This window comes from Sphaeramia orbicularis, chromosome 19 (genome assembly GCF_902148855.1).
Source record: "Sphaeramia orbicularis chromosome 19, fSphaOr1.1, whole genome shotgun sequence".
Classification (NCBI taxonomy): Eukaryota; Metazoa; Chordata; class Actinopteri; order Kurtiformes; family Apogonidae; genus Sphaeramia; species Sphaeramia orbicularis.
This window is the reverse complement of record NC_043975.1, coordinates 43,757,531-43,772,220: the sequence shown is the minus strand read 5'-3', so window position 1 is coordinate 43,772,220 and position 14,690 is coordinate 43,757,531. Positions and strand designations below refer to the sequence as shown.

Sequence of the window (14,690 nt, the reverse complement as noted above, 5' to 3'; positions counted from 1 at the left end):
TTTTACCTCAATTATTCATAGGATAAATTTACCAAAAAAAATGTAAAATGAGCAAAATACTTAAAAAATAAGAAAAAAATTAACTAAAAAAAACTTGAAATCTGGCATAAAAGTGAAAAAATCCTTTTAAATTAAGGAGGAAAATAGCAAAATACTTGAAAAATGAGGAAAATGTGTTATGTCATACCATCCATTGTTTTGTGTAGATTTTGTCAGTAAATCTTTATCGTAGATATTTATTTATTTATTTATTTATTTATGTAGGTATGTATGTATGTATGTATGTATGTATGTATGTATGTATTTATTTATTTAATTGTCTCTTGGGACAGTTTTATGCACTTTTATTGGTTCTTATGCACTTTTATTGGTTTTTATGCACTTTTATATATAGTATATTTATAGATGTACATGGACTTTTTTTTTTTTTTACAGAACTGTATTTTTTCTAGTATTCTTTATCTGACCCCCTGAACAACCGCACAAAAGTTCCAATGTGTATATGTATGCAAAAATGGCAAATAAAATCTTTGAATCTTTGAATCTCAAATTTAATTAGTGGACAAATTCAGATGCTCCTCAGCTAAAGCGGGGAGTCAAACTCATGTTCTTTCAGGGGTCACATTCAGCCCAGTTTGATCTCAGCTGGGCTGGAACAGTTACATAATTACATAATAACCTATATAATCTTTTTTTTTGTTATGTTTTAGTGCAGAAAAAATAACATTGAATGATGAAAATGTCTACATTTATAAGCTATCCAAACCAAAAAAGCTGTGAATAACCTGAAAAAACTGAAATTTCTTAGGAAAAATAAGTGTAATTTTAACAATATTTTGCCTCAACTTATGATTTGTACATGTGCATTATTGATTAGATCTTCAAATGCACAAAACATTTAGTAACAGGCAGAATATTGTTAAGTTTTACTTAATTTTCTTTACAAATTTCCAGTTGTTCGTATTTGTCCAGGTTATTCACTTTTATTGTTAGAGGATAGTTTGTAAATATTTTCATAATTTAATGTTACTTTTTACACTAAAAGAGAAAAAATGGAGTAGAGAATAAATAAATAAATAAATAAATAAAATGACAGACTGAAGGAACAGTAAAGCCATCAGATGACATTTTAGCTTCATAAATAATTTAAACATCGTCTAAAATATTTGTTGTATTCTATTAACTCATTCAACCATTGGCTGATGAATAGATATGGTGTAGATTTTTTTTTTAAATTTACTGTATAGTTTTGTTTTTGAGGAAAAAAATCTAACACAAATACTTACAATAACAGAACAAACAGACACAGATTTTCTGTGCATAATAATGACATGTATTCAAATAAATGTGATTAACCTGAAAAAACTGAAATTTCATAGGAAAAATAAGTGTAATTTTAACAATATTTTGCAACAACTTATCATTTGTACATGTGCATTATTGATTAGATCATCAAATGCACAAAACATTTAGTAACAGGCAGAATATTGTTAAAATTCAATTTAATTTTCTTTACAAATTTCCAATTGTTCATATTCATTCAGGTTATTCACATTTTATTGTTAGAGGATAGTTTGTTAATGTAAATATTTTCATAATTTAATGTTATTTTTTACAGTAAAAGAGAAAAAATAGAGTAGAGAATAAATAAACAAATACAATGACAGACTGAAGGAACAGTAAAGCCATCAGATGACATTTTAGCTTCATAAATAATTTAAACATAGTCTAAAATATTTGTTGTATTCTATTAACTCATTCAACCATTGGCTGATGAATAGGTATGTTGTAGGTTGTTTTTTTTTTTTAATTTACTGTATATTTTTGTTTCTGAGAAAAAAAACCTAACACAAATACTTACAATAACAGAACAGACACCTTGTAGATGTTATGTGCATAATAATGACAAACATGTATTCAAATGGAATGGGTGATGTTTATTGTATTCTTATTAAGTCTCCTGTCACTCATCGCAGGTACAACGCTGTCACAGGAGAATGGGGTCAAGACCAGGTGCACATCAAGATGGCTGCCCAGGTAATACTGAAAACAACTGTCTGAAGTAAATAAAAGGAGCCTCAGTATGGCAGAGTTTCTTTTCTTTTCTCTAACTTACACTGTACAAAAATTCCTGTTGTTTTTACGGAAAAAACTGGCAGCTATGGTTACCAGAACAATACTGTAAAAAACACACCCAACTGTAAACATATTTATGGAGTAACATGTAGATTGAACATTTTAAACATGGAGATTTAACTGTTTAAACATGTAGATTTAACATTTTAAACATGGAGATTTAACTGTTTAAACATGTAGATTTAACATTTTAAACATGGAGATTTAACTGTTTAAACATGTAAATTTAACATTTTAAACATGTAGATTTAACATTTTAAACATGGAGATTTAACATTTTAAACATGTAGATTTAACATTTTAAACATGTAAATTTTGCATTTTAAACATGGAGATTTAACATTTTAAACATGTAAATTTAACATTTTAAACATGTAGATTTAATATTTTAAACATGTAGATTTAACTGTTTAAACATGTAGATTTAACACTGGATTTAAATGGTAAATGGGCTGCACTTATTTAGCGTATTTTCTACACTTTCATGGTGTCCAAAGCACTTTCCAAAACCACCAGGTCCAACTGGAGCAGTTTTGGCTTCAGTGTCTTCCATGGACACTTGGACATATGGACAGTCGGAGCCAGGATTCGAACCACTAACCCTTTGGTTATTGGATGAGCCATTCTACCAACCCATTAATTTACAAGTTTAAAATGTTACATTGTTAAATGTTTACTTTTTTATAACTTTTATTAAAAAAAACCCCCCAAAAAAACCAAATAGGCCGTTATTTCCACATTATTGATTGATTGATTCATTGATGTATTTATTTCGAATATGAATGTCAAAACAGAAGAAAATAAATAAACAAAACACTTAAACATAAGACATATAATACATATTCAAAAAGGAGTGAGAAGTACAACTTATAAACTCCCACCCCTTCTCCTTATGTAATTAATAACAATAATAACATTCCTAGTCTAAGCAGATCTACACTATATACCATAATATGACTGATACTTACTATTAAATAATATAAACAATATAAGTAATAATAATAATATTAAATATTATGGTCTTGCAATTTAAACAGCACCACATTGTTTTTGAATTTACAGTTTTATTTTCTAAAAACAATAGAAATACATCATTTCTACATACAAATCTGGTTTTGTTCACATACTCTACAGCTATATTTGATTTAATCGTTAACACAAAAATCTTTTCAAATAAACAACTTTGCATTGTATTGTCACTTACAGTTTTTTTATGTTGCAATTTTACAACTTTTTGGTGTTAATTCTACAGTCATTTTTTACAGTGTATTTCCCATGTTTTCTTTCTCACAGCCCTTTGGGAAAGGGGCCATGAGGGAGTGCTTCAGAACGTAAGTTTGACAAATTTCTGTATATTCATTAGTTTTTCTTCTAGCGGTTATTGGCCTTATGTTCTGAGGCCACGTTGGTTTTAGTCTAAACAAATTAGAGGAGTGTGACCCTGGTACATTAGAGTCCATAAGTGGTCCAGGTCCACATTCTTTACATTTTTTATCTCTGACCCAAAAGCCTTAACACTGACTTTGTGGTTTTAAAGAGCCAAACATGGTTTTAAAACAAACAGTAGCACGAAAGATTTATGTTTAATTTTAGCCTCAGAAAAGTTAATTCCCCTGTTGGTAGATGGAATATCAGCTGTTAATCAACTATAGCTGTTTGGCTCTTTTTTGGGTGTTTCTCTGAAACTGGGTTTATTTTAGTATCTGATACTTTTCCATCTGTTTAGACCCAATAATAAAAAGTCAGTGTAGACATATTTCCCCCCAGGATGGACCTAATGATGACCTCAGAGAAATGCACAAACAATCTGATCCATCCCATAATTAATGAATTTTTAATCAAATACTGGGTCCAAAAATAGGACCCAAATATGGACATTAAATCTCCCTAGGTGTCAGTGCATTAGATGTGTAAACGTGTGTAAATGCTCTTCTATAGACTCTAAATACAGACACTGTGTTCAATGTGTGGATCCTAGTGGTTTTTCTAATCCACACATGTGGGTTTGGCATCAATCGCAGTCTCATTCCAGGTTTGGTGTGTAACCCATCGTGTCCACCGGTGTTACATGCAGAACCTGCCAATTGAAACAAATAAATCACAAATGATTTTGCAACTGCGGCCATTTTTGTCAAACACTGCCTTTTGATTCCCAAAATGCACCTATGAGAAAATAAAAAGATATAAAAAAAAAAAAAATAGTAGTGTGTAATTTTCGTGTCCTTTTGACCATGTTACATGTGGATTTATGTATTAAATATAGTGTGAAATAATATAAAAATGTGTTTTATCTGAAAAATAGTTTCTCTTTTATCTTAGTAAATGTTTATTTTTAAATAGACCCAAAATTCTTCCAAACCTGCTTCATAACATTCGTTCTGGTTTGAATGTTTAACCCCTCTGTCCTGTTTTAGGACCAGTTTCAGAAAAACACCCTTTTGCTAAAGAGAAAAGCCACTGTAGTCCGATTGTTAATGTTTAATCCACAGTTATGTTGGAAATGAAGCAAAGAGGCGCCCATTCAGTCGACGCTGTAGCTGTTTGTTTGGTACAGTATCCCACAGGGAAAGTACACACTGACAAAACAGAGTGAAAATAAACATGCAGCATGTGCACGTCCAGACATGATGTAAAGCCGGAGCAGTTTATCTGTGGATGTCGTCTGGGGTATCTGGGGTTTTGGCTGCAGACCAGTTTGGTTTGGTTGATCAAGGGTCACTCCTGATCCCATCTAAGATTAGATCCATGGATAATTCAGCTACCAGAAGGCTATTTATAGCATATAAATATGAAACAACATTTGTTTATCTTAAGAAGATCTGAATTTCACTTTGTGGTGTGATTTTTGTTAAATAGAACAAACTAACTAACGATATGAAAACAATATGAAATGATATGTAACGATATGAAAATTTCATATCATGGTTATTTACGGTTATTTATATTTGTGATTCTGAACCTTGTGCTCCTACATGATTAGTAAACTAACTGAAACTGAGGCTAACCCAGTTTTTCAAATACGGGGGAACAGGAGAATAAAGCTACGACGGATATTAGGGCCACATGAGAAAATAAAAACGCTTGTCACTATGAGTATAAAGTCATAAATTATCGATGTAAAACCCGTAATTTTATGAGAATAAAGTCAAATACAAAAAGAATCACAATGTTAAGAGAATAAAGTCATAGTTATAAAAAAAACCCTCATAACTTAACAAAAATGTCATTCATTTATGAGATTAAAGTCGTCATATTCCGACAATAAAGCCATAATATTACCAGAATAATGTGTTAATTTAAAAACAGGTGGTATAAATCTCCTAATTTCCCAGAATCCAGTGGTGCCCTGCTGGTCCACAGCAGTAGTATGTGTGATGTATAAAGTACTTGATCTGAACTAGACTCAGTAAATCTCCTCAGTCCCAGTAGATCATGCATATATTCACTGGGGTCAGTCCACGGTCTGCTGTAAATGCACTTTGGATCAGCTGGTTCTGGGCCCTAGTTTTGGACCCTGGTTGTCAGTGATGATGAAACCATGTATATTTGTGTCAGGTAAAAGTAGCGCTGATCCCCTCCACCCTGGATGTCAGGATCCTCCATTTGTGTCCACATGTCAGTGTTCATGGACCACTTGTTCTTTGGTAGCTCGTACAGATCCATGTCCAGTCCAATTGTCCTTCATTTAATTTCATATTTCACATTTTCCTGCTCTGGCTGTGTTTACTGCTATACTCCGTCATGTTGAGCAGGTTGGTTTTTGACAATCAGTCTGACTTAGAGGGGTGTGGCCTAGGGGGAAAGTGACATATGTGCATACCTTCTATAGTTTCTCTTTGCCTTTTGTTCACCTTTATATTTTATTCCTATTTATGTTCAAAACGAAGTTAATCATAATCATCATGAAAATATCGACACTGTTGCTTTAACAGGTGTTTTTCCACACGTGTTTTCTAATTGCAGTCTCCCTCTGCAGCTGTGTGAACATCTCTTACCCCTCCATTATGTCTCACTCTCATTTTGTTTTCTTTTAGGAAAAAACTGTCAAATTTTTCACACAGTAGCAACTGGAAGTCGGCGTCCAACTATGTGGCTAAGCGTTACATGGAGACGGTGGATAGAGACGTTTACTTTGAGGACGTGAGGCTTCAGATGGAGGCCAAACTCTGGGGGGAGGAGTACAACCGCCACAGACCTCCGAAACAGGTGAACGCTACATCTGCTGGTGGGAGGCGGAGCTAAACCATCTATGGCAGACACTGACTGATGTCTGTGAGAGAACCTTTGATTATCCTCAACATCAGTCTGTTTAAACAACAACTGCAAACTTCTCATGCTTCTATATTTATTTACTTTCTGTATTATTTGAATGGTGATTATTCTGGTTTGTCTTTAATGTGGACAGTGTGTAATAAAATACTAAGACTCTGAAAAATTTATAAAATTATATTAACCGTTAAAGACCCAAACAGCCATTGGCAACTAAACTATCTACTGATCTAAACTGTTTAATACCTGTTGATCCACTAATCCTATCAATACATGTCAATAATTGGTGTAAAATACAGTTTTACCTCAATTATTTATAGGATAAATGTACAAAAAACATGTAAAATGAGCAAAATACTTAAAAAGTAAGGAAAAAATTAACTAAAAAAACTTGAAATCTGGCATAAAAATGAAAAAAATCCTCTTAAATTAAGGAGGAAAATAGCAAAATACTTGAAAAATGAGGAAAATGTGTCATGTCATACCATCCACAACCCTGTATTTATTCTGTTAACGCTCAAAAACTAAAACCATCTACTGACCTAAACTGTTTAATACCTATTGATCCACTAATAATTAGCCAATAAAATGAACAAAAATGAAAAGTAAATCAACAAAATAATAAGTAACATAAAGAAAACAAACCACAAAAAATAATATGTGCAATAAAAACAAATAAAATAACATGTAAAATGAATAAAAATGGACAAAATAACAAGTGTGTTTGTAGTTACCGTGGAAACACCGTAATCTTCTACAACATTTTCACTCTTGAATGGTTCTGTCTGCTTTTTAGTATTTTGCTGTGAACTCTGACATATACACAGAATATCCATGGTTTTTTGGGTTTTTTTTTTGTGTGTGTGTGTGTGTGTGTGTTTGGTTCCGTTGGTCCTCAGGTGGACATCATGCAGATGTGTGTGGTGGAGATGATCAACCGGCCGGGAAAACCTCTGTTCCACCTGGAACACTACATCGAGGGCAAATACATCAAATACAACTCCAACTCTGGTTTTGTGAGGGACGATAACATCAGACTGACTCCTCAGGTGGGTCGCATCCCCTTTTCATTATTCTGTTGTTTTTAGCCGACAGACCACGAGCTGCTGTGAAGGACCTGGGTCTGGAGTCGGCTTCAGTAGCAGTTAGGACAGGGGTGTCAAACTCACTTTAGTTTACGGGCCAGATTCAGCTAAATTTGATCTGCAGTGGGCCGAACCAGTAAAGTAATAACAGAATAATATATAAATAATGTCAACTCCAAACTTTTCTCTATGTTTTAGAGTGAAAAAAGTTAATTTACATTATGAAGATGTTTACATCTACAAACTATCCTTTCAAAAGATGTGAATAACATGAACAAACTGAAAAAATAAGTGTAATTTTAACAATATTCCGCCTCAGTTTATCATTTACACATGTACATTATAACTTACAAATCACAGTGGATCTACAAACACACAAAACATTTAATAACAGGCAGAATATTATTACAATTGTACTGACTTCTCTTAAGACATTTCAGGTTATTCACATTTTTGCAAAATTATACATTGTTTTAGTGTAAATACATGAAAATATTTACATTTACAAAGAGAAACATTTGAAGTTGTCATTATTTATATGTTATTATGATAGTATTTGACTGGTCCTGCCCACTTGAGATTGAATTGGTCTGAATGTGGAACCTGAACTAAAAGGATTGTTAATTTCTTCAGTGTAGTTTTTGCATTTCACAAATTCATCCCAGGGGCCGGACTGGACCCTTCGGTGGGCCGGATTTGGCCACCGGGCCACATGCTTGACACCTGTGACTTAGGACAAACATCTTCTCAAATTGTTTGAAATATTAAAAATGGGCCTTTACTTACAATGGTAAATATTTTAATGGTTTAAAACATGGAAAGTGGTTATCAGAGATATCAGTATATTTATTATTGATCACTGATAGAAGTCATATATGGACTGTGATTGGATGAGTTGAGTTCTCCTCCAGTGAAAGCTCCGCCCACTTCTGTTGTTAGATTGATCTGCTGTATCCAGACCACAGGACTGGAACATAGAGACAGAACTCGATGATCATCTTTGAATTTAACGGGCTGTAATTGATGTCATACAATCTGGAGAAGTCCCTAGGTAATGAGACACCCAAATATTTAATGGACTCAGCATCCCAATTCCAATTGGACATGGTCTTAATTGAAGATGGAGGGTCATAAATAAATGTTAATACTTGAGTTTTGTTAATACTAATTTTATAACCAGAAATGAAACAAAATTCTTCTAGCAATTTCATCAATTTTGGGAGTGTCTGAGTAGGTTGTGTTATACTTATTGATAAATCATCAGCGAATAGGGACAATTTTTGTTCCCCGGATGCCATTGTTACCCCCTTTATATCTAACCTCTGCCTAATCATTTGACTCATGGGTTCTACAAACAAGAACCTGACCGTCAATCAATCAATTTATTACAAAATTATTACAAACAGTTAAGATCAAGAATTCATTTACAGGATACGTTTTGTAATAGTCCTCAGCTTATAAACGGGGGCCCTTAAACATGTGATGAGAAACACAATTTACATTATAATCTCTAATAAATTCAAATGCTCTAAATAACTACAAACATGTTTTAAAATAGGACGACCTCACACATTCCAGTTGGTACTGGTTCTTGACAGAATATGACGCTGACCTATGTTAGGGCTGTCAAACTCATTTTAGTTCAGTTCCACATTCAGCTAAATTTGATCTTAAGTGGGCCGAACCAGTAAAATAATAACAGAATAATATATAAATAATGTCAACTCCAAACTTTTCTCTATGTTTTAGAGCGAAAAAAAGTCAATTTACGTTATGAAGAGGTTTACATCTGCAAACTATCCTTTCAAAAGATGTGAATAACATGAACAAACTAAAAAAATAAATGTAATTTTAACAAAATTCTGCCTCAGTTTATCATTTACACATGTTCATTCTAACGTACAGATAACAGTGGATCTATAAATACACAAAACATTTAATAACAAGCAGAATATTATTAAAATTGTACTTACTTCTCTTAAGACATTACAAGTTGTTCATATTTGTTCAGGTTATTCCCATTTTTTGTGAAATTATACTTTGCTTTAGTGTAAATACATGAAAATATTTACATTTACAAAGACAAAAATTTGGAATTGTCATCATTTCTATGTTCTTATGATAGTATTTGACTGGTCCTGCCCACTGGAGATTGAATTGGTCTGAGTGTGGAACCTGAACTAAAAAGATTGTTAATATCTTAGTGTAATTTTTGCATTTCACAAATTCATCCCAAGGGCTGGACTGTACCCTCTGATGGGGCGGACTGGACCCTCTGATGGGCTGGACTGGACCCTCTGGTGGGCCGGATTTGGCCCCCAGGCCGCATGTTTGACACCTATGACCTACAGGGACACTGGTTCTGTTTCTCTGTACGTTGTTCATTCGTCTTTTCTTTTCTTTTGTCTCAGGCCTTCAGTCACTTCTCCTTCGAGCGCTCGGGCCATCAGCTGATCGTGGTGGACATCCAGGGGGTCGGAGACCTCTACACTGACCCTCAGATCCACACAGAAAAAGGCACCGACTTTGGAGATGGAAATTTAGGTACAAACCTTTTCATTTTGACTTTTTCCTCTGATAACTGAGGCAGACTGACAAATCCTCCAACTAAATCTAGTGTGTGAATGGTGCCTGTGTTCCAGGTGTGAGGGGCATGGCTCTTTTCTTCCACTCTCATCTGTGTAACAAGATCTGCAAGAGTATGGGCCTGACGCCCTTTGACCTTTCACCTCCAGAGAAGGGCCAGATGGACTGCACCAACAAACTGCTTGTAAGTTTAAAAACATGATCATCATAATAATAACTAGAAAAGCACTCGGAGAGCGCAGACCTCCGCCAAGACAGATCAGTGCCCCCCCCCCCCCAATCACCACCAAAATTTAATCATTTGTTCCTTGTGCCACTATCAACATTTCCTGAAACTTTCATCCAAATCCGTCCATAACTTTGTGAGTTGTCTTGCACACAGACAGACAGACACACAGACAGACACACAGACAGACAGGCAAACAGACGGACAGACAAACAGACAGACAGACAGACAGGCAAACAGACAGACAGACAGACAGACAAACAGACAGACAGGCAAACAGACAGACAGACAGACAGGCAAACAGACAGGCAAACAGACAGACAGACAGACAAACAGACAGACAGGCAAACAGACAGACAAACAGACAGACACACAGACAGACAGGCAAACAGACAGACACACAGACAGACAGACAGACAGGCAAACAGACAGACAGACAAAGACAGATGCTTGGTACCTGGCTGTGAACATACTTTATCTGCCTTATGTTCTGTCCAGTTCTGAGCGGGTCAGCTGTGAATGTTCTCCTCATGTCCAGTTGTGAATGTTCTGCTCATGTCCCGCTGTGAATGTTCTCCTCATGTCCAGTTGTGAATGTTCTCCCCATGTCCAGCTCTGAATGTTCTCCTCATGTCCTGCAGAAGTCTGCTCAGACGGTTCTCAGAGGCTGTGAGGAACCCTGTGGATCTCCTCGCATTCGTACCATGTCAGGAAGCCGGGTTTTCTTATCGCGCCTGTCGGAGACGTCGTCTGTGGACGAGAGCATGAGCGATGTGGACTCCATCCCCTGCTCCCCCCTCACCTATGGCGGATCTATGGGCAGGTCTCCTGTCGGTAGGTTTGCTTCCACCACAGCAACAGTTTACAGTGGTTATACACCATTTATGGATGTTATTGATGCAACATGGAGCGAAGCAGCACATAGGGTTAGTTCAAAGTATGTTTATAGTGGAGTTGAAACAATTACTCACCTCAAATAGATTAAAAAAAGTACTTGATTTCAATTTTCCCTTAAACGAAGCTTTGTTTCCTGAACTGTTAAACATTGGTTCCACTGTTGTGTTTCACACGGATGCTTATTGTGACGTACATGACGCCAGGATCAACAGAAACAACAGAAGAGACGAGGACAAAAAGACAGAAAATGTTTCTATGTGGACTTTTCTACATTGGAACCATCACTGACTCCTTTAAACACTGAAGCTTTACAGGGTTCATATTTGTCTAAACCCACTGTTCTTAGTCTGTGGTTCATTTCTTTGTGTATTTGGACCCTAATAGTTCAGACAGTTTGAATTTGAACCCTCCAGCTGCTGCGAAACTATCTTTACATTCTTTTGGACAAAAATCCAGTGGATTTCTACAACCTGTTTGAATTTCTGCCTAATTTGTTCCGTCTATAACTAGTTACGACATTTGCACGTAGGTCTTGTTCTTTTTTTTCATTATTTTGCTCAATTTTCATTCGGTTTGTTAATTTTTTCATTATTTTGCTCAATTTTTGTTCGGTTTTGTTCATTTTTGTCACTATTTTGCTCAATTTTTCCTCTTTTTCTTTCATATGAATTCCTTTTTAATTTGTTCCATCTATAACTAGTTACAACTTTTGCACATATCAGTTTTGTAAATTTTTTTTCATTATTTTGCTCAATTTTCATTCGGTTTTGTTCATTTTTTAAAATTATTTTGTCGATTTCTGTTCAGTTTTGTTCATTTTTTCATTATTTTGCTCGATTATCGTTTGTTTTCTTTCATTTGAATTCCTTTTTAATTAGTTGTGTCTATAACTAGTTCCATCTCCACTATATCTAGTTACGACCTTTGCAAATGTTGGTTTTGTTCATTTTTTTTTTTTCATTGTTTTGCTTGATTTTGTTCAGTTTTGTTCTTTTTTTTTTTTTTTCATTATTTTGCTCTTTTTTCGTTCGATTTTGTTCAATTTTGACATTATTTTGTCAATTTCTGTTCAGTTTTGTTAATTTTTTTTCATTATTTCGCTTGATTTTTGTTCTTTTTCTTTCATATGAATTCCTTCTTAATTTGTTCCATCTATAACTAGTTACAAGATTTGCAGATATCTTTTTTTTTTTCATTTTTACATTATTTTGCTCAATTTTCATTCATTTTTGTTCATTTTTTTCATTATTTTGTCGATTTCTGTTCAGTTTTGTTCATTTGTTTCATTATTTTGCTCAATTTTCGTGCGGTTGTGTTCATTTTTGTCACTATTTTGTCAATTTCTGTTCAGTTTTGTTCATTTTTTTCATTGTTTTGCTTGATTTTCATTAGTTTTCTATCATTCGAATTCCTTCTTAATTAGTTGCAACTATAACTAGTTCCATCTCCACTATATCTAGTTACAACATTTGCACATGTCGGTTTTGTACATTTTTTTTCATTATTTTGCTCAATTTTTGTTCGGTTTTGTTCAGTTTTGTTCATTTTTTTCATTATATTGCTCGATTTTCGTTCGGTTTTCATTTTTTTTCATTATTTTGCTCAATTTTAGTTTGTTTTCTTGAAATTGAATTCCTTCTTTATTAGTTGTGTCTCTAACTCGTTCCGTCTCCACATTTGCACATATCAGGTCCAGACCTCAGACCAACATTTCTCCAGTATTTCTTCATAATTGTTTGACGTCATCAGCGGTTGTAGTCCAGACTGAAAATATGTCCAAACTTGGAGCCCATTTCCTCAAATGTTCAGTTGTCTGTTGAACGGGACAGAGAGGCACAGCTGACAACCTGGAGGGGGCGGGGCCTGAAGTATCTCCTGTGCATTTAAAGGGCCAGCGCTCCAAACCACCTTTCTGGTGTCATTACTCAGAAATAGGGTTGAAGATGGACCTGTGGAGTTGAATGAATGAAGAATTCAGAGCCAAGCAGAGCATTTACAGTTTATGGAGACCACAGGGAAATGAGGGAAAAGGAAGAATTCTGTTTAAAAAAGAGAACTATCATTGCTTTAACACAACATTATAAATATTAGTCTGTATTAGTTTCAGTTTGTTACTTCCATGTTCAGTTGGTATCAGTTGGATCCAAATGTTGTCGACTGAACTGACAGATTGTTTGTCATTTGACTTGTTTGTTGTTTATAACTATAGATTTTGTTATGTTTTCATTGGGGTTTGTCTGTCTGTCTGTTTGTCGGTTAGTAAGATAACTCATAAAGTTATGGACGGATTTGGATGAAATTTTCAGAAATGTTGATACTGGCACAAGGAACAAATGATTACATTTTGGTGGTGATGGGGGGGGGGGGGGGGGGGGGGGGGGGGGGTGATCTGCCTTGGGGGAGGTCTGCGCTGTTCGAGTGCTTTTGTAGTTATATATACTTTTATACTGTTGTTTTTTTCTATATAGATATTTTTTCAAATAGTCATTTAATCAAATGGAAGAAAATAATCAATAGATGAATAGATGAATTGATTACAAGATAGTTGCAGCTCTATTACAGTGTAAACGACTGTGTATCAGCTGAGGTAGAAAAAGGTGAGGACAGTAGAATAAAATTAAAACATACAAACTACTGTTACATCTTTGTAACTTAGATCACTGATAGTGTGTCTTCTTCTTTTGTTTCTCTTTCAATCATAAACAACTACTGGATGTATTTATGAAAATATTAAATATTAAAGGTAGTTTTTCCTTCCACTGTCACCTAGTGTTTACTCCTGGAGAATTCTGTTGCTTTCTTTAAATTGTCTTAAAAGTCTGGTTTATTCTAGCTTTAAATGTAAATTGTCATGAAATAAGTTTTGTTACGATGTAACTCTATATAAATAAAATTTAATTGACTGATATATTTGTTGATATATTTCATGAATGTATTTTTTTTTTTTTTTTACTGTTTCACAGGCTTATCTTTTATGGGAATGCATGACCATGAAAGAATCTGCAACAATAACTCTGCAGGTGAACATAAGGTGAGCAACACATGAGGTTCCATCCGATCTAAGGCTGAAACTCCTTATTTTCACCGTCTGTTCTTTTAATGAGTATTTGTCATGATAAAAAAATCAAACACTCTTCAGGTTCAGTTGCATATGAGGAAAGAAATCAGAAAATCTTCATATTTAAGATCTTAAAGTCAGAATGTTAGTGGGTTTTTATTCCTTTAGAAATTACAGAAACTGATTATTGATTATTGAAATCATTGACAATTAATTTACAAGGTAAATACTAACGGATTAATTGAATCATTTTTGCAGATCCGTTCAGAACATACTGAAAATATTTGCTGAGTTTTCTGAAAATCTGAAAAATAAAATGCTAATTTATGTGCTTTTCCATCCACGACTGTTGTGCAAATATTAAGAGCAGGGTCTTCATCGTGGTTTAAATGTTCCGGTTGGACGTAGGTATTGGACTGGACGGGCTTCACCA

The 14,690-nt window shown here is 34.3% G+C and overlaps 1 protein-coding gene across 9 annotated transcripts in view; it reads left to right on the top strand.

Moving 5' to 3' along the window:
• eef2k (eukaryotic elongation factor 2 kinase) overlaps positions 1–14,690 on the top strand; it is a 63,278-nt gene that overhangs the window by 29,020 nt on the left and 19,568 nt on the right. For all 9 annotated transcript variants that reach the window (XM_030122050.1, XM_030122048.1, XM_030122049.1 and 6 more), the window contains 8 exons: positions 1,977–2,037; positions 3,430–3,467; positions 6,171–6,342; positions 7,305–7,454; positions 9,902–10,034; positions 10,133–10,260; positions 10,944–11,136; positions 14,163–14,230. In XM_030122050.1, the coding sequence (XP_029977910.1) occupies positions 1,977–2,037; positions 3,430–3,467; positions 6,171–6,342; positions 7,305–7,454; positions 9,902–10,034; positions 10,133–10,260; positions 10,944–11,136; positions 14,163–14,230 (943 nt within the window). The remainder of the gene's footprint in view (positions 1–1,976; positions 2,038–3,429; positions 3,468–6,170; positions 6,343–7,304; positions 7,455–9,901; positions 10,035–10,132; positions 10,261–10,943; positions 11,137–14,162; positions 14,231–14,690) is intronic.